The 19,313-nt window shown below is 41.6% G+C and overlaps 1 protein-coding gene across 2 annotated transcripts in view; it reads right to left on the bottom strand.

Annotated features, from left to right (window-relative positions):
- Nucleotides 1-11,775: 11,775 nt before the first annotated feature.
- Nucleotides 11,776-19,313, bottom strand: part of LOC140650592 (ubiquilin-1-like) — a 40,202-nt gene continuing 32,664 nt past the window's right edge. The window contains exon 11 of one of the 2 annotated variants that reach the window (XM_072859123.1): nt 11,776-19,052. In XM_072859123.1, the coding sequence (XP_072715224.1) occupies nt 18,900-19,052 (153 nt within the window). In that variant the 3' untranslated portion in view covers nt 11,776-18,899. Of the gene's footprint in view, nt 19,056-19,313 lie in introns of both variants that reach the window. The other variant, XM_072859124.1, reaches the window with a different exon arrangement.

The raw sequence follows: 19,313 nt of genomic DNA, 5'->3' as shown, positions 1-19,313 counted from the left end.
AACTCAGCATGGCCACTACGGAGGTAGGTCTGATATCTCTCCTGTGCCAGGAGGAAGGCAGTGTTACAAGGGATAGGGAAGGGTGGAAGCAGGTTACTGCATGGAGCTGTAAGAGGAACCCCTCCTTACCCTCTCAGCTACCTCTACAGAATAGGTACAAGGCTCTGGGTATGGTAGACAAAGCACATAATAAGACAGAAGAGGAGGAACTTATGCAAGCACTCTCGCCAAGGTCAGATCGACCAACCCCTCGCATCAAGAGCTACATTAAGACCAGCACCGAGAAGAAACAGTGACAAGTTATGGTCATAGGTGATTCCCTCCTGAGGGGAACAGAGGCACCCATTTGCAGACCGGACTCTTTTTTCAGAGAAGTTTGCTGCCTCCCTGGGGCCCAAATCAGGGATGTCACCAGACAACTGACGAGCTTAGTACAGCCTTCGGACTATTACACACTCCTGCTCTTTCATGTGGGTACTAATGACGTTGCAACAAGAAGACCAAGGTCAATCAAAAGAGATTTCAGGGCCCTGGGAAGGATGCTAAAAGATTCAGGAGCACAGGTAGTGTTTTCCTCAATCTTCCCAGTAATAGGGAGAGACTTTGGAAGAAACAGGCGAGCCCAAGACATCAATACCTGGCTCCAGGACTGGTGCCTCTGCCAGAACATTGGTTTTTATAACCATGGAAGAGTCTTTGAAACACAAAGAATGCTGGGGCCTGATGGGATCCACCTGTCCCAATGGGGGAAATGCATCTTTGCTTGTAAGCTTGCAGGACTGATTGAGAAGGCTTTAAACTAGAATCGATGGGGGAAGGGGATACCATCTGGAACTCTGAAGGTAAGCCAAGGGATGGCATGGCATTGCCTGAGAGTGGCAATGCTAATGGGAACATTTACACTGCTCCAGGGAGCACTGAGGGTTTAGGAGCACATCTGAAATGCTTGTACACAAACGTACGCAGTATGAGAAACAAAGAGGATGAACTGGAAGTGTTGGTCAGTTCCCAGAGCTATTGATGTCATTGGTATTAGTGAGACTTAGTGGAATGAGTCCCACGACTGGAGTGCTGGGCTGGAGGGCTACAGGCTGTTCAGGAGGGATAGGAAGGGCAGGCAAGGTGGAGAAATTGAACTCTGTATGTAAGGGAGAGGTTTGACTGTACAGCCCTTACAGTTAGGGATGAAGTGGTTGAGAGCCTCTAGGTGAAGATTAGGGGGATGGAAAAGAAAGCAGATGTCACTGTGGGAGTCTACTACCGATCGCCCAGACAGGATGATAGCACCGATGAGTTATTCTATAGGCAATTAGGAGAAATCTCTGGATCAGTAGCCCTTGTCCTCCTTATGGGAGATTTCAACTTCCTAGACATCAACTGGGAATACCATAGTGCCGTGACGAGCAAGTCTGGGAAATTCTTGAAGTTTGTGGAAGATGATAACTTCTTGACACAGGTACTCAGTGAGCCAACTAGGAAAGATGCCCTCCTAGACTTGTTGTTTGTGAATAGAGAAGGACTCGTGGGAGATGTGATGGTAGGTGGCTGTCTTGGCCACAGTGATCATGAAATGGTTGAGTTTAAAATTTTCAGTGTAATGGGAATGAGGACAGCAGAGTTGCTACCCTGGATTTCAAGAGAGCAAACTTTAAGCTACTCAGGGAGCTACTTAGCAGCGTCCCCTGGGAATCTGCTTTTGAGGGCTTAAGGGTCCATGAGAACTGGTCAGTTTTTAAGAACCACCTTTTAGAAGCACAGGCGCAGGCAATCCCATTGTGTCATAAGTCAAGCAAGCGGGGCAGAAGACCAGCTTGGCTGAACAGGGAACTCCTCTTGGAACTCAGGAGGCAAAAGAAATTGTATGATCTCTGGAAGCAAGGTCAGGCTTCGCAGGAAGATTACAGAGCTGTGGTTCTTATATGAAAGGAGAAGACACGAAAGGCCAAAGCTCAACTAGAGTTGAAACTGGCCAGTGTTGTGTCAGACAACAAGAAAGGATTTTTTTTTTTAAGTATGTTAATAGCAAGAGGAGGTCCAAGGAAAACATTGGACCGATACTTGTTGAAGATGGTCACCTGACAAATAGGGATGAAGAAAAAGCAGAGGCATTCAATGCTTTTTATTGCCTCAGATGAGTTGTATCAGCTGAATGTTCACAAGTCCATGGGGCCTGATGGGATTCATCCCAGAGTACTGAAGGAGCTAGCGGATGTTACAACAGCAGGACCCCTCTCCATCATCTACTAAATGTCTTGGGAGTCTGGGGAGGTCCCCGCTGACTGGAAGCTAGCCAATGTTATTCCAATTTACAAGAAGGGCATGAGGGAAGACCCAGGAAACTACAGACCTGTTAGCCTAACGTCATTACCTGGAAAAATTATGGGGAAGATCATACTGGGTGCTATTGAAAGGCATTTAAAGGACAATGCAATCATCAGGCATGGTCACATGAGTTCACAAAGGGAAAGTCCTGTTTAACTAATTTGATATCCTTCTACAATAAGGTCACCTGCCTACTGGATGAAGGGAAGGCGGTGGATGTAGTTTTTCCTGTATTTTAGGAAGGCTTTTGATACTGTCCCTCACAGCATCCTTCTGGGTGAAGAACTGGCTGAATGGCAGGCCTCAAAGGGTTGTAGTGAATGGGGCTACATCTGGCTGGCGACCGGTCACCAGCGGTGTTCCTCAGGGCTCAATTCTAGGGCCAGTTCTGCTCAATATTTTTATCAATGATCTGGATGCAGGAGTTGAATGCACCATTAGCAAGTTTGCTGAGGATACTAAACTGGGAGGTGCTGCTGACTCTCGCGAGGAACAAGAGGCCTTGCAGAGGGATCTAGATAGATTGGAGCATTGGGTAATCATCAATGGCATGAAATTTAACAAGAACAAATGCCGGGTTCTGCACCTGGGATGGAGTAATGCTGGGCACAAGTATAGACTGGAATAGGAGTGGCTGGAGAGCAGCCCTGCAGAAAGGGATCTGGGGGTGCTGGTTGACAGCAGGCTCAACAGGAGTCAGCAGTGTGCCCTGGCAGCCAAGAGGGCAAACCGCATCCTGGGGTGCATCAAACACAGCATAACCAGCCAGTCAAAAGAGGTGATTATCCCGCTGTATTTAGCATTGGTGCGGCCTCACCTTGAGTACTGTGTGCAGTTCTGGGCCCCACAATTTAAAAAGGATGTTAAGGTACTTGAATGCCTCCAGAGGAGGGCAACAAGGCTGGTGAAAGGGCTGGAAGGAATGTCCTATGAGGAGTGGCTAAGGACTCTGGGCTTGTCTAGTTTGGAGAGAAGGAGGCTGAGGGGCGACCTCATTGCTCTCTACAGCTTCCTGAGGAGGGGAAGTGGAGAGGGAGGTGCTGAGCTCTTCTCCCTGGTATCCAGTGACAGGACGCATGGGAATGGTTCAAAGCTGCATCAGGGGAGGTTCAGACTGGACATTAGGAAGCATATCTTTACCAAGAGGGTGGTCAAACACTGGAACAGGCTTCCTAGAGAGGTGGTTGATGCCTCATGCCTGTCAGTGTTTAAGAGGCATTTGGGCAACGCCCTTAATAATATGTTTTAAATTTGGTCATACCTGAAGTGGTCAGGCAGTTGGACTAGATGATCGTTGTAGGTCCCTTCCAGCTGAACTATTCTGTTCTATTCTACTGATGCCATCCAGCGTGACTGCTTCCTGCTTCCCACCTGTGTCTTTGTAGAACAGCCCAGTGGAGAAGTGCGTGGACAGTGTGTCACGGCTGTAATTGAGAAGCAACTCTTTGAAGGTATGGTAGGGTTAGCCATTGTTGCTCTGGCTTATCAGTCGGTGTCCCAGCATAACATTCAGCTGGCTGAAAATAGAGGCCAGTGGATAATTCACAAGGCCCATGGCCTCAACGGCTTCAAGGTTGGACTTGTCAGCTTTTACAATCTTGTAGCAAAGGTACAGCAGGTTCTGGTTCAGATCTATGTATTCTTCCCCATTCCCAGCTATGAAAATGTCCAGAGGTGCTGACTCTGCAATAGTGGGAAGTGGAGGTACCTCAATAAACAGGCTTTTCTCAGTGTTGGTCTGTGTCAGGGATACTTAAAACAAATCCAGCTCAGATTTGGTACATTCTTCTGAGCAGCCATGAACAAAAGCCATCCCTTTTAAAATATATTTCCTTTTCTAGTGGTAGAATGGGACCTCTTTCTCTGGGTTTTCCTTTTCTTTTGCACTGTTCAGCCTAGCTTGTTGTTCTTTTTCTTCTTCTTGTCCTGGTCAGACTGTTTTCTGGTGCCCCCCTTCCTTTTTCTTTTAAAGGTCCGGGGTGGGCCTTCCCTCTCTTGGCTTCATGGCTCTCTTTTTTAAGGCTTTTTCTTTGAATATACACAGGTCCCGAGTCCTCCTGATTTGATGGCGTTTCCAACTGGTCCGTGACAACCTTGGAAACATGTCCAAACACTTTTTTTGCAGTATCTTGACCAGTGCTTTTAACGTGTGCGTTAACAATTTCCAACCCCCTTTTCATAAGTGGGACAGCCTTTCTAAACAGGCTACTGAATATACCTCTGACACCCACAATATGCATGAAAGGAACACCTTGAAAACCAGGAAGACCATTGCTGGCCTGGGCTCTGTAATAATTCACATACAAGGACATGTCCCTATAATTTTTTACCACTACCATGTTGGCATAGTTTCTTAAAATGTCAGAGGCTTCCATGGCCAAAGATGCAGCTTTGCAGTCACCTTTCCAAAGGAAAATGGTCTTCTCAATCTTTCACCAGAAAGCGAAATTTCTTAGCAGCAACACCCAGGAGAAACCCCCAAAATATGTATCAGATCCCCAGTTGCAGAAAAAGTGTAAGGCTTTTCACCCATTTTGAGTTTTGTTTTCCTTATGACAGGGTCATAGGTCCACTGCTGGAGAGTCAACAGCTGAAACTTTGTTGTGGGGGTTAATAAGATGGTTCATATGTTCCATCAACATGGAGAGGGACAGATAATAGCCTTTCCGCAAAGTATACTGCCGTGTCTTGCCCTGCAGCCCTATTTCAGAGATGGTGTCTTTGTTGATGTTATTCCAGCTGTGCTGGTACTGTATTTCTGCCAGCCCCACCTCCCGCTTCCCCAAGAGCTCCAGGGGCCTCACCAGCTGTACAGTAAACATCAAGCTGGTGTTTTGTGGGAAGATTCTGGTGCTGGCCTTGCTGGGTAGTGTGGTGTAGAAAACCCCATCTGCCATCCTTCTTTTTCCCCCTGCTGCTCCACTGCCAGTTATTGGCATGTCCTGGACTTGGGAGGCTTCTATTCAACTGTTAAATTTTGGGGGTCAGCCATGCCACTTCACCAGCAGCTGTTTCTTTCTTCCTTTCCCTTTTGCAGCAATGATCCTCCCAATTTTGTAGATTCTGTCCTCCTCAGAATTCACTGTTTGAAGTTCTTTAGGGCAAAATACCCCCTCAATTGCTTCATGATCATAGTCTAATAAGTGGTACACAGGTATCTGTCCCCTTCTCACAATTTCAGCTACTATGAAAATTTCATGTGAGAACATCTGCTCATAACCTTTCTCAAATCTCTCTTTTGTTCTAGGCATGTGTCCTCCCTTTTTGAGCAGAGGTGCAGATTCTTTAATTTTAAACATATCCCCACATATGGTTTTCCATACCCTTGTGGAGTTTTGAAGTGTTCACATCCACAGGCCTGGCTCTGACAGTTCTGTAGAAGTTATGGTTATAGCTCTTTATAAACACATCAATATAGCAAAAAGTTTTGCATGCTGTAAAATATCTCCACATCTTGTTTTTGAGCATCCTGTTAAAAAGTTCTATGATGGAGGCTTTTACTTCATTATTAGTAACAAAATGGTGAACATTACACTGCTTTAATAGCTTGTTTAAAGGCTGGTTTAAAAACTCTTTTCCTCGGTCAGTCTGTAATTTCAGAGGCTTGCACCCCCTGCTAAAAAATTGTTTTAAAAGCCCAGCTATTTCAGAACCCATTTTGCCCTTTAGACGATTTGGCTCACGCATGCTTGGATAATATGTCTATCACCATTCAGATGTACTTAACACCATCGTTGTTTTTGGAAAAGAGTTTGCACATCCACCAAGTCTGCCTGTCATTGTGCATCCACCTCTGCCACAATCACCTTGTTTCTTTTAAAGTGCTTTCTTGTAGGCTTCTGTAAGCTGCAAGCATCCTGGCTTGCAAGCCAGGTGGCTACTTGCCGCCTTTTCAGATCGGCAATTTTCCTTTTAGCAGTTTCAAAAAGTGGATTTATACCCCCAAAGCTTCCCACCTCCCCAGGAGCATAGTAAATCTCTTTTAACAGAAGCAGCGGTGTAGACATGTCTACCAACACGCTGCTACTTCACACATGTACAAAATGAAACACTGGACAATCAATTTAACTCAAAAACAGAGAAACTTTATTAACAGGGTAAGAGGGGAGTTGGTTGCCAGTCAGACTTCTCCAGGCTTCTTCCATTTTTTCCTTGAACACCTCTGTCACTTCTATGCCCGTTCTCCTTTCTTTGGCTGAATCAGGCCCAGACAGGAAGGCAGACCAGTCATGACACGCTCCTGACTTCTCCTCAGTCAGTCAGACAGAACTTTTTGAAACATTCTATCCATCGGCTTAAGGCTAAGGAAACATACGTAGCACCAGCCTTTATCCCAGAATGGTCTTACAGGTAGCTGTAAGATCCGACACAACGATGGGCAAAGGGAGCTGCCCCACCACCACCTGCCCTCTCTGTGTGACTCTTACCTTGAAATCCAGTTTGTAGTTCATGGGCCCATTGGCTGGTTCTTCGGGTTTGCGTGGTCCTTTTTGGGAATCCCTTAGGGTCTTTTTCTTGTCATCCCCGCTCACATGTTCTTCTCAAGTTGGCATTTTGTTCTGGTTTTAAATTTTCACAGCCGGTGTTGTCTGTGTCTTGCAGCACTGTGCAAAGCCCAAAGTCTGCCCCAGTAATCCTGCATGGTCATCCTGTTGGGCTGGGGCCTGGATGTGGAGGCCTCTCAGTCAGGCTCACAGGCTTGGGCCTGCCTTTGCACGTGACAGGATTTGTGCAGGTGGCTCCTTAGTGGGCCTCCTCCGTCTGTAGCCCTTTCCATAGGCATGCTCCAACTTGTCCATGCTCCCCCACTCTTTTCTCACCCCTCTACCCTCTTGAAGTTCCTCCCCCACCCCAGACATGTCAGGGCTTGTTCTGCAGCCTGGTAAAGTAGGGGTCTCCAAACCTGCCTTTTACTTTTGTTTAATTCCTTTCTGTTCACATTTAAACTTTAATTATTCATCCCACTAGCTCTTAGTAAAGAATGTTTAATCCATTTTATATGTATGCTTTTACCTATATATATATTTAAGTTCTATAGCTTTATAAATGTATACACATATAAACATATACACACATATAGAAGTATATATAGTGTACTAATGTATAAATAAATAAAATATTTATACATATTTGTACACTCCTTTATATGTATTTCTATATATGTATATATTGTATTGAAATGTATATAGTTTATATCTGAACACTTCATGGTCCAAAGGAAACAGGCAGCCAATCACAGGGCTGTCTGAGAACACGTGGGTAGGACAGAGTCAAGAAATGGCCATCAGCAAATCACAGAGCAGTATGATATTTAACAAAATGGCAGCTCCCTGTCATAAAATGGCCCGAGCCCTGTCATAAAATGGTGTCCAAAACAAAATGGCACCCTACCGTGTATGTAGGGGAAGGACCTTCCTGGTCTGATGTACTTCAGGGTAAACCAGAAGTGGGGGATGCTGTTCCCACCAGCCAATCACAACAGAGGATGTGACCGGAAGAGGGGACTTCTGGGGCAAATGGCCCCTGAGGCTTCTGGGAGGAGGTGGGACTTCCACCAGAAGCTGGGGGCATGGCATCTGTCACTTTTTACTTTGTGCATCTGTGTTGGGTTAATCTTGGCTGGCTGCCAGGTGCCCACCAAGCCACTCTATCGCTCCCCCTCCTCAGTGGGACAGGGGGGAGAGAAAATACAAAGAAAAGCTTGTGGATCGAGATAAAGGCAGTTTAATAAAGAAAAAGCAAAGGCCGCGTGTAAAAGCAAAGGAAAACAAACAAACAAAAAAGATTTATCCTCTACTTCCAATCAGCAGGTGATGTCTAGCCACTTCCTGGGAAGTAGGGCCTCAGTACATGTAGCAGTTGCTTCGGAAGACAATCACCTTAATAATGAATGCCCCCCCCCCTTTCTTTTAGCTTTTGTTGCTGCTCACAATGTCATGTGGTATGGAGTATCCTTTTGGTCAGTTTGGGTCAGCTGTCCTGGCTGTGTCACCTCCCAACCTCTTGCCCACCCCCAGCCTACTGGCCTAGAGTCACAGATCACATGCTCCTGACATCTGCACAATGTCAAACCACAATGTTTTTGAGTACTTCTAATTTAATTTCTGGTTTGAAAACAGTGAGAAGGCGAGACGATGCAGGGTTCTTTCTGGAGTTCAATTAGAAATGTCCAACAACAACTGGCTTAATAAAATAGTTGTTTTAATAAGACAGAATAAGAAGAGGAATATAGGTAGCAAATATATCTTACATCCCTTCAGATGCTGGGAATGCTGTGTTCGTGCTGCATCAGACAGAAACTGGATGAATTTTCCCACAGCATGTTGTGCAGATTCTGTCCGTGGAGAGGTTTCCCCTTTTTGGTCCTTCAAGCTATTATAGGATTTTCTTACAAGAAAATCAACCGTATTCATCATTTCTACTGTCAAACAGGAAGGATGTTCCTATGAGAACTTGTTGCTGCAATTTTAAAGGCAAGGCCACACAGGTGGCGCAATTGCCTGTACCAAGTGGGAGCTACCAGCAGGCTCCTCTGTTAAAATGAGCTAGCTGAGTTTATCCTGCAGCAACACAACACGGGCCTGAAGTCCACACTGTACTTTCACCACAGTGCAGCACAGCACAGGCCTGGGCCTTCTCAGGTTAACTGTGTTGCAGATCATGAACTTCTCGATGTACAATGGTCTTCCCGTCAGGATCACTACACAAGGTTGTATCCAAGGAAGGAAAGAGAATACCTCATCTCTCAGAGAGAAAAAAGATTATGAAGTGATATTTATATAACAGACTCTTTGTGCTCTCTTGCAGAACCACAGTTGGGTCACATTTGTCAGCAAAGATATGGTTGTATTATATTCCAGATGTGGGGTGCTAATCACCACTTTTTTGATAGGATTTTTTTCTTACTGCTTCTAGCAACCTATAGTTCACAAATAGCTAGTATTTACACATGGCATAACAATTATAATTTAACAGTTTAGTCTGTGTCCTCACTAAATTGGGTTTGGGTGGCTATCACCAATGCTGTGTAGTCTAAATTGACTGAAAGAACAACCATTGCGCATCAACTGTTGCTGTTTCTTATTAAGCTTACTTTGCAGTGATGGTTAGAGCATCATTACATACATAGAATCATAGAATGGTTTGGGTTGGAAGGGACCTTTAAAGATCATCTAGTCTAACACCACTGCCATGGGCAGGGACATCTTTCACTAGACCAGGTTGCTCAAAGCCCTGTCCAACCTGACCTTGAACACTTCCAATGATGGGGCATCCACAGCTTCTCTGAGCAACCTGTTCCAGTGTCTCACCACCCTCATCGTAAAGAATTTCTTCCTTATATCAAATCTAAACTTACCCTCTTTCAGTTTAAAACCATTCCCCCTGGCACTACAGGCCTTGTTAAAAAGTCTCTTTCCATTGTTCTTATAAGCCCCCTTTATATATTGAAAGGCCACAGTAAGGTCTCCCTGGAGCCTTCTCTTCTCCAGGCTAAACAACCCCAACTCTCTCAGCCTTTCTTCATAGGAGAGGTGTTCCAGTCCTCTGATCATTTTTGTGTCCCTCCTCTGGACCCGCTCTAACAGGTCCATGTCTTTCTTGTACTGGGGGCCCCAGAGCTGGATGCAATACTCCAGGTGGGGTCTCACGAGAGCGGAGTAGAGGGGGAGAATCACCTCCCTTGACCTGCTGGCTGCGCTTTTTATTATGCAGCCCAGAATTCATACTGTGGTGCAAGAGGCCTGTAATTTTTTAGGTATTGATAAATTCTGGGATCTTGATTAGCTAATCTGCTGATGACACAAAACTGGGAGGAGTGGCTGATATGCCAGAGGGTCGTGCTGCCATCCAGAGGAACCTCAACAGACTGGAGAACTGAGCTGGTGGACACCAAGCTGACCATGAGCCAGCAATGTGCCCTCGCAGCAAAGAAGGCTAATGGTATCCTGGGCTGCATTAGGAGGAGTGTTGCCAGCAGGTCGAGGGAGGTGATCCTTCCCCTCTACTCAGCACTGGTGAGGCCACACCTGGAGTCCTGTGTCTAGTTCTGGGCTCCCCAGTACAAGAGAGACATGGACATACTGGAGGGAGTCCAGTGCAGGGCCACAAAGATGATGAAAGGACTGGAGCATCTCTCCTATGAGGAAAGGCTGAGAGAGCTGGGACTGTTTAGCCTGGAGAAGAGAAGGCTTGATGGGGAGATCTCATCAGTGTATATAAATACCTGAAGGGAGGGTGCAAAGAAGATGGAGCCAGGCTCTTGTCAGTGGTGCCCAGTGACAGGACCAGAGGCAACTGGCACAAACTGAAACACAGGAGGTTCTTGTCTGATCATAAGGAAAGACTTTTTTACTGTGAGGGTGACTGAGCACTGGAACAGGTTGCCCAGGGAGGTTGTGGAGTCTCCCTCCTTGGAGATGTTCAAAAGCCATCTGGACATGGTCCTGGGCAACAGGCTCTAGGTGGCCCTGCTTGAGCAGGGGTGTTGGACCAGATGACCTCCAGAGGTCCCTTCCAACCTCAACCAGGCTGTGACTCTGTGATAACTTCATCCCAGCCACACCCAGTACAATTTTTATTAAAGACTAATCTTTCATTAATGGTTGAAAGTTCATATAAGCCAGTATCTCATGTATGGCAGCACTGCACAACTGAATGAATAAACCCTTGGCATATGATGCTAAGCAAGAGGGAAATATCTCTTCTGAAACATCAGGCATGCAAAATTGTGAGGGCCTTGAATGCCAGGGGGAAGTTGTTCTATAATGACAATAGCAAATTCATTTATTTGTCTACGTTGTCATTTGTTGTACTCACTCAGCAGTAACTGTGTTGAAAGATGAAATGGGAGCAATATTTTAATGCTTGATAGGTATGACAAAAGTCGCTGGGAGCTTAAAGCTTAAAATTAGATTATATTGAAAATCTGATCAATCACTTACATTGCATTTGCCAAACTACTGAGCAAAGGTGTTGCAAAATTGTGGCTTCTATCAGATACTTCTAGGTATTTGTAATATATGAAATACTATTTCACTAAAACCCTTTTATTGATAAAGTGTCTAGCACTTCTTGTTATCCTTCAGGCAGTGGTAGCAAATCTACATTAGGAAGAAAGAGACACAAAACTGAACTTGGTATGCATTATAATACTAATTTTCATTTCCAGTCAAATGCTTTAAATGTTAGAAGTGATTGTTTCAAATACATTTCATAAACATTTTTGAACTAACTGTTTTTGTTTCTAGGACAGGATTCCCTGGCTTTGTGCATTGCATGATATATTGAAGAGGTAAGAGAACCTCTATCTTTAATGAGTTTTGGCTAAAGACAAAAAAACTTAAGTATTTTCACCATCACATTCCAAATAAGAAATGTATGTAGTAGTATAATATTCTGCAGCTAGTAAAGCCATTATGTTTTCACTAATCTAAGGTATCATAATAATTGCTAAGAGTAAGCTAACCCCTGAATAATAGTGTAGGGAAAAATGCTGCAAATGATAGTTGTTTTTCTACTGTCTGTATAAAGATTATTTCAAGGATCCAGTTCAGTAATAAACCTAACATTAGCTACTTCCAGACAGCATAACCACAGAATATACTGATGACTACAATATAATGTTTTCTAAAATATTAGTTTCAGTAAGGTACAGTCCAAAATGATTAGGCATTTGGTAGTCATGATTGAATCTCTTTAGAAATGTTGATTTTTTAAAAATTTAAATCAGCTGACCAACTCATCATTCAACCTTGAATTTTATTTATTACATATTTCCTAAGCTCAGATAGTCCTACTTCAACTGTTCAGACACAAGCAAAGATAATTCAAAGGAAGTTTTTTGAAACTTGAAAGTAATAGCAAAATATGTAGCTTTAAACTCAAGTATTTTATTTTTCACTCTGCTTTAGTTTAGGATGTTATACTAAACACCTAACAAGCTTTCTCCGTAAAGAGGAATCAGAAGCAAGTTCCAAAGAGCTCTAGCATGCTCAAAATGCTGAATTTGTGTTATCCATCCTTGGCCACGTCTTTTCAGATTATCTCCAATATTAGCTTTCCTCTTGATATTTCAGTAGGGTGGGAGACAGAAGAACAGATTTTGTGAGTTTCATGTGGCAGGAATATGTTGAACTGCTAGGACTCAGCCCTTGGGGGAATTTGATTCCTATTCAGAAGCATCTAGGATTTGAAAGTCAGATAGAGAAGGGGGAAGACTGACTGACAAGATACCTACTGAAAGCCATGGAAATTGGCACTTGACACTGGTAGCTAGAGCTATGACTCATCCATGATGTTTCTCTGGTCACAACTAAATTTCTGTGATGCTTCATTTCACCTGTTTGTACCTTTACTGCAAATAGAAAGAGAAGGAGTATTACAGCCGGACACTGCCCTCTCCTTTTAGCCTGCTACAAGCATGCTGTGTCACTTCTTGGATCCTGGGATCCATTTTTGGGGGGTAGATGGAAGGGGAAGCAAACCACCTATCCTATATACCATCAGCCACTTATCTCCCATAGTGTATGGGGCTACCCTGCTTACATAAATAATCTCAAAAGTTATTCTACCAAAACTTCATGTCTAGCCCAGTGTGGTGGGTTGACCTTGGCTAGCTGCCAGGTGCCCACCAAGCCACTCTATCACTCCCCCTCCTCAACAAGACAGGAGGAGAAATTAACATGAAAAAAAAGCTCGTGGCTCAAGATAAAGACAGGGAGATCACTCACCAATTGCTGTCACGGTCAAAACAGACTTGACTTGGGGAAAATTAATTCAAATTATTGCCAATTAAAAATAGAGTAGGACAGTGAGAAACAAAAACAAAACTAAAAACATCTTCCCCCCACCCCCCTTCTTCCCAGGCTCATTCAGACTGCTCCAGCGTGGATCCCCCATGCCATCACAGGTCCTGACAGAAAACCTGCTCCAGCATGGGCTCTCCATGGGGTCACAGCTTCCTTCAGGGCATATCCACCTGCTCTGGCATGAGCTATCCACAGGCTGCAGTGCAGATATCTGCTCCCACGTGGTCCTCCATGGGCTGCAGGGGGACAACCTGCTTCACCCTTGGCTGCAGGGGAATCTCTGCTCTGGCACCAGGAACGCCTCCCTCCCCCTCCTCCTTCTCTGACCTTGGTGTCTGCAGGGTGGTTTCTTACATTTTTTCTCATTCTTCCCTCTCACAGCTGCTGCACAGCTTTTTTTTTCTTTTAACCCTTTCTTAAACGTTATCACAGAGGCACTACCAACTTCACTGATGGGCTCAGCTTTGGCCAGCAGCAGGTCCATCTTGGAGTCAGCTGAAACTGGCTCTGTCCAACATGTTCTCTTCTCACAGAAGCCACCCCTGCAGCTACTACCAAAACCTTGCCCTGTAAACCAAATAGACCCAGCTTTCTCTGCGTCTCTTGCTCCCACAAAGCTCTCCTTAGTCTGGCTTCACACCATGGCTGTTGCATGTGCGCATCAGGTGATCATACCTTGGTGGAGTGTGGGTTAATTTACTGAGAAATTTATATTGTTATGTTGGAACATGATCCATTGCTTCTTGTGACATGCCTGCCCAAGGTCACTGCCCAGCTCCAGAAGCTTTGCAAAAATCAAGTATGCATTAACAGTGCCTAATTACAAGGTTTAATTACTAGCACTGATAAATAGCTGAGGTTGACATTGGCTCACCTAGATGATAACACTAATTATGTTAATTATATTAACATTTCCTTGTGAACCAAAATGTGAAGAATATGTCATGATTTTTTAATAGGTTTATACCTAATTTTAATTTGACTACAGACATTTCAGTCACTGATTTATGATGACAACTAATTCCGGATTTGCTTTTTGGTGTAACACACACATCCACAGTTTAATGCTTTTATTTCTTTATTTTAGGAAACCTTGCCAGTAAAAAAAAACCAAAAAAACCCAAACAAACAAACAAACAAACAAACAAAAATATATATGTGCACAGGCCATTAGTTTAACTACATCCCATCCCTTGCATAACTTGAAGTGAGCACATATGCAGTACTGCCACTGCGCAGGGGTTACAGCAGACATAACAAACATGACATTTAACATTACAGTTAAATCTGAAAACAAGGTGTTGAAAGTATACCTTTAATAACAGAACTCTACTGTTCAGCAGACTTATTCTCTAGACAGAAAAATAAAATAATTTTATAGATGATGGATCAGAGTTTCTAAAGCTATTCAGTTGCTGCTGTTCTCTGGAATTAAGGAAGTGCTCATGGCACTTCGTTATGCTATATTAGACTTTAATTGGAGTGAAAGAATGGTGGCTAATATAGAAACTCTCTAAGATAGAGATTTTAGCAGGAAACGGGCTAGCTTGACCTCACTTTCAAATCACATCCTTACCTGCATTATAAATTTTATTTCAAAAGTCTGTAAAAAAAAAGATTTTTTTTTCCCCTGCTGTGAGTCTAGAAAAATGTCTTAATGAAATAATGCTTATTTTCTTAAGTTAATCAAAACAATTTATTTTTCCACAATATTTAAATGCATTACCATATTAAGAGCTGGTTTATTACTCTTAATATTTCTATCATGACTGTAAAGGACATGCAAGATGAAATTTTCAAAAACTGTCACCATTGTTTAAACACTTCTCCCTATGAGGTTAAAATTGCCATTAGTATGGGTCAAAGGGAAGCTATCTGAGCCCAGCCTGCTTTCGAAAATCCCATCAAGGGTCACAGAGGAATTGAAATTCTTAGTTGTAATTTTCATTCTGTCAAACATGGAGAGGGGCACAGTGATGAACTATTTTACAGCTTTTTACAAAGCAGTATATTTCTTTTTTCTACAAGTATAAAAGGCAGGAACTTGAATGATGAAGTTCTGTTCCTGACACTACTGCTGGCTCACTGACAGATTTAGAACAAGTTGTATTTGTGTCCTTGCCAACCTCACCAGGGTGCTAAGACTTCATGAACTTTTGTTATATGCACTGAACACCAAGCTGGAAAAAGGGGGGAAAAAAGTGGTGGTGGGGAGATAATATACAAAATACAACTCTCTGGAAAGCTTGGAGAGAAAGTGTAACAGGCAGCATATTGGCTTTGAATTAGCATCTTTCACCTGTAAAGCATACCCATCAATGAAATGCAGCAGACAGCAAAATGAGCCAGTACAAGACTGATGGATATTTCCTTCTTTAAAACAAACAAACAAAAACACACACAAAAAAACCACAACACAAAACAAACTCATTCTCATTATTTTCAGAGTTGGACCTTCTCCTTTACTTCCCTTTTCTAGCTTGCTTTACTCTTCCACCTCAGCCTATACCCAGTCCAATATACGCTTATGGATAGGTTTTCATACAGCTGCTTTAAAACCTAAGATCAAACAACTTTGAGTACATATTTCAACTTTTTTGTGATCAGAAACTTCTGAATATAGTCAGTTACATAACTCACAGAATTTAAGGTTAAAATCCTCTTTTCAATTGCCATTTTTTTTTTTAAAGTCCTTGTTACACAAGAGATGCCTCTTTAGCTTAACTTCATGAAAACTCTGCAGATAGTTTCTGTAAGATTCTACAAGTCAGGCCTGAATAGAATCATCCCCATATACAGTTGCACATGGATTATTATTTTTTAATGTTGCCATGCAAATTTAGTCACTATGAAAATTAAAGAAATGGCACCCTCTTGTGGTACCTTTGCTTTTAATTAAGTCTTCATATTTTCCCAGTATACAATTTTACAAGCAAAGAGCTTTTCTAATATACCCACTATTAAATGCAGATTTATACTTACTTTTTTTCAGACACAATAAAACTAAATAATTCAGGAAACTACAGTGATAGGAAAGCAGCTGAGTGACATATTACCAAGCAGTAATATTAAATTTCAAACCCTTATAACCAAAAAGAAATTGGACATTTTCAAAAGTGAGTGCCTAAAAGGCTAGAGAGACAGTGGCAAGAGAGAGAGAGTGTGCAAATATTCTATTATGCCATTAAACCAGTGTGATATATCTTTTATTATTAAAGACAATAAATTTTTACCCCTACTACAAACCTTGTTCCGCCTACTGCCACTTTTAACAATTGTCATCTCCAACAAAACCAAAATTCCTCCTACACTAAAGATGTCTCGGTGTTTTACCGCTACTCAGTTACTAATTGTTATTACTAGTTGACAATAGTTACATAGTTAAATTAACTATTAATTGTACCTCAAGTAGTAAACTTAGCTCAACGGTTCATTGTACAGTTTAGGTTAAATTCTACTTTTTTCTTAAATTCTAATAGATTTTTACTTCAAATATCGCATCTCTGTTTTACTTACATAGGTGAACTGGATCTTGTCTCAAAAGAACATTCATAGAGGTCAGATTCAGTGCTTTAGTATCTTAGTAAAGCTTGGCAAAAATCACTCCCTCCCCTACTTCAGCTTTGCCCTTTCCATTTGACAGTGGCCTTTTTGCAAGTTATGGATTGTATTCTTAGAAGGATATACCTTCTGAATGACTGGAGATCTCACTTTTTAAAAGCAAAGTTCCTATAAGGCATACTATAAGGTCAAGTCAAATTAGTTACTTTGAAGATCCTAAGAGTAATTGTGAAAGTAATTGTGAAAAAGTAGTGATTATTCTACAGAATAATCTTGCTATCACTTCCCTATCACAGCCTCATACTCAGTGTAGTGAAAGCTACCTACCCAAACAGAAGGCATTATGAAGGTCTAGTCCCTTACAGGTTTACTATCATTGGCTAGGAAACAAAAGTAATAATAATTTCCTACCCAAACTTTAAGTATTTTAAAAGGCTTTGATCATATAAAACTCAAATCACCAGGAGATTCTACTTTAATTGATTTGTTTGTTTAATACTCTATGTTGCTGTATCTATGAGACTTTGATCCAGAGGCAGAGAGGCCTGCCAACCAAGAGATTTTCTTGAACTTTACCCAGTACTGTGCATCAGCAGTATTTGATCTATTTACTTACTGCTGAAGTAAGAGACAAGATTACTGGACAGCAAAAACTTCTGAGAGAAGAATACAACACAGTTACTCCCTGTAAAATCTGCATGCTTGGCTTTGCCAAGAGTTTTATTAATTTCATTGTATGTAAAAGAAAGTGCTCAACACCCTCCTTTATATCCCATTTAAATTTGTTTCATTTAACTTATTAACAATTTTGAGTCAAGGACGGTAAGTTTAAACCATTTGGAAGCAATGGGTTTTAGAGCAAACTGGCTTTATATTTGTACCAAAAGAAAAGATTGTTCAGATGAAGTGTTTAATGCAATACAAGAATTAAATCAGAATGTTCACAATTACACTGACACCAAAGACCAATAAAAAGCAAATGCTATTCAGTAACACACAGCAGAATGCTTTATTTCACTACTTTCACTTTATCTAAATAGTCTTCAGTATCATATGACCCTTCCTCTCTGTCCTCCACTTTATACTCCAAGTATTGTTTGCTAATCTTAGCCCAAAGTCTGTAAATAGTCCCAGAGCTAACACTGAAAGGTCAGTCATCTTGAATGCTGGATAATCACCAATTGCAAACACACTGAAACAAGATGCTTAAATACTTTTTAATTCATTTATTACCTGTGCACAAGAGGTAACTACTAATAAAAACTCAAGAGATATACAGTATTTTTTTACATGGTGGTTAAAAGTAATTAGAATATCACATGACAATGGCTGAAAGTAATGTTTCCAATTACAAATCATAATGCATGTTAGAATCTCAATGGAACAAGACAAAATGCCTTAGAAACAGTTTCAGAGCACAAGGCAGTGCTCCTTTAATTTGCACAAAGGTAATTTACAGTTAATCTGTAACAATGTTGCAATGAGACAATGTTACAGCGCGAGTTTCTTTATGGCTAGATGTGAAGATATAACTAGAACAGCAATTCTAGTCTATTTTAAATGAACTTGCCTAAGCATTTTTTCTGAGATGTCTACCAAAGATGCTGGAAGATTCTACACTAAAAACTATGTCTTACTACTTATTTTTTTTCCATGGCCTTTTTTGTTTACTTATAATTTCATTCTATTGCAATGTGTAAACTTCTAGAAATGAGCTGTCTCCATTGTATATGTTGTGTTTATACTTCATACAAATAAAAGCAAAAATGGTAGATTACTCAAGTGGTATAAATCTTACAGCATTTTGCTAGCAAAATAATACATGCCAAAATCACCATAAGCAGCACTGGTACCCACAAATTATAGCCTTCAATTTTTTTCCTTTTTAATTTGTATCCTACATAAATTACTACTGAAGGCTAATAGTTTAGTAGTAAATAAATTGGACAGTTGTAAGTCAGACAAAGCCTGCTTAACCAACTGTGAAAGCTGATATTGTTTCAAAAAATTAAGAAATAATGAAGATAAGTGATGCATGCATCAATTCTCTGTTTGAAGAAAACTACTGCACTTGACCTTAAAATGCATGACTGATTTTAGTTATAACAAGACAATCCCAAGAGTCAGAATGAAATAAAGCAACTATTTTAAAGATTTAAGAGCTGTTATCAAAAATAAATTACATTTTTTTGAGTTAAAGAAACACTGCTATGAAGGCTGAGAGGCAAGCAGCCTTTCAATAGCTGCACTGATATCTCCTCCTGTTGCTATTAGAGCTTGTAAGTTTGCTTCATGGTTCAAAAAGCCCATTGCACTCAGCTGCTCCAGTTGTTGCTGAAATCTAACTTCTGGATTTTGTAACTGCTAAGAAGAAAAATCTCAAGCTATAAAAGCATAATACACATTTGGCAAAGTACAGGATTTAAACATAGTTGGTTCTGAACCACTTCTTGTCTTTACTAATTTCTGAATGCATCTTTTTCAAGTTCCCCAAACTAGACTATGACAAATTTCACTCACAATTGAATTACTGATCAAACAAGTCAGATCAGCCTCAAATTTTAAGAGTATCTTCACTTATGTGACATTTTTGAACTACAAGAAGAGCTGCTTGTTTGATAA

Source organism: Ciconia boyciana, chromosome 4 (genome assembly GCF_034638445.1).
Source record: "Ciconia boyciana chromosome 4, ASM3463844v1, whole genome shotgun sequence".
Lineage (NCBI taxonomy): Eukaryota > Metazoa > Chordata > Aves > Ciconiiformes > Ciconiidae > Ciconia > Ciconia boyciana.
The sequence above is the reverse complement of the archived record's forward strand: the minus strand, read 5'-3'. Positions and strand labels throughout refer to the sequence as shown.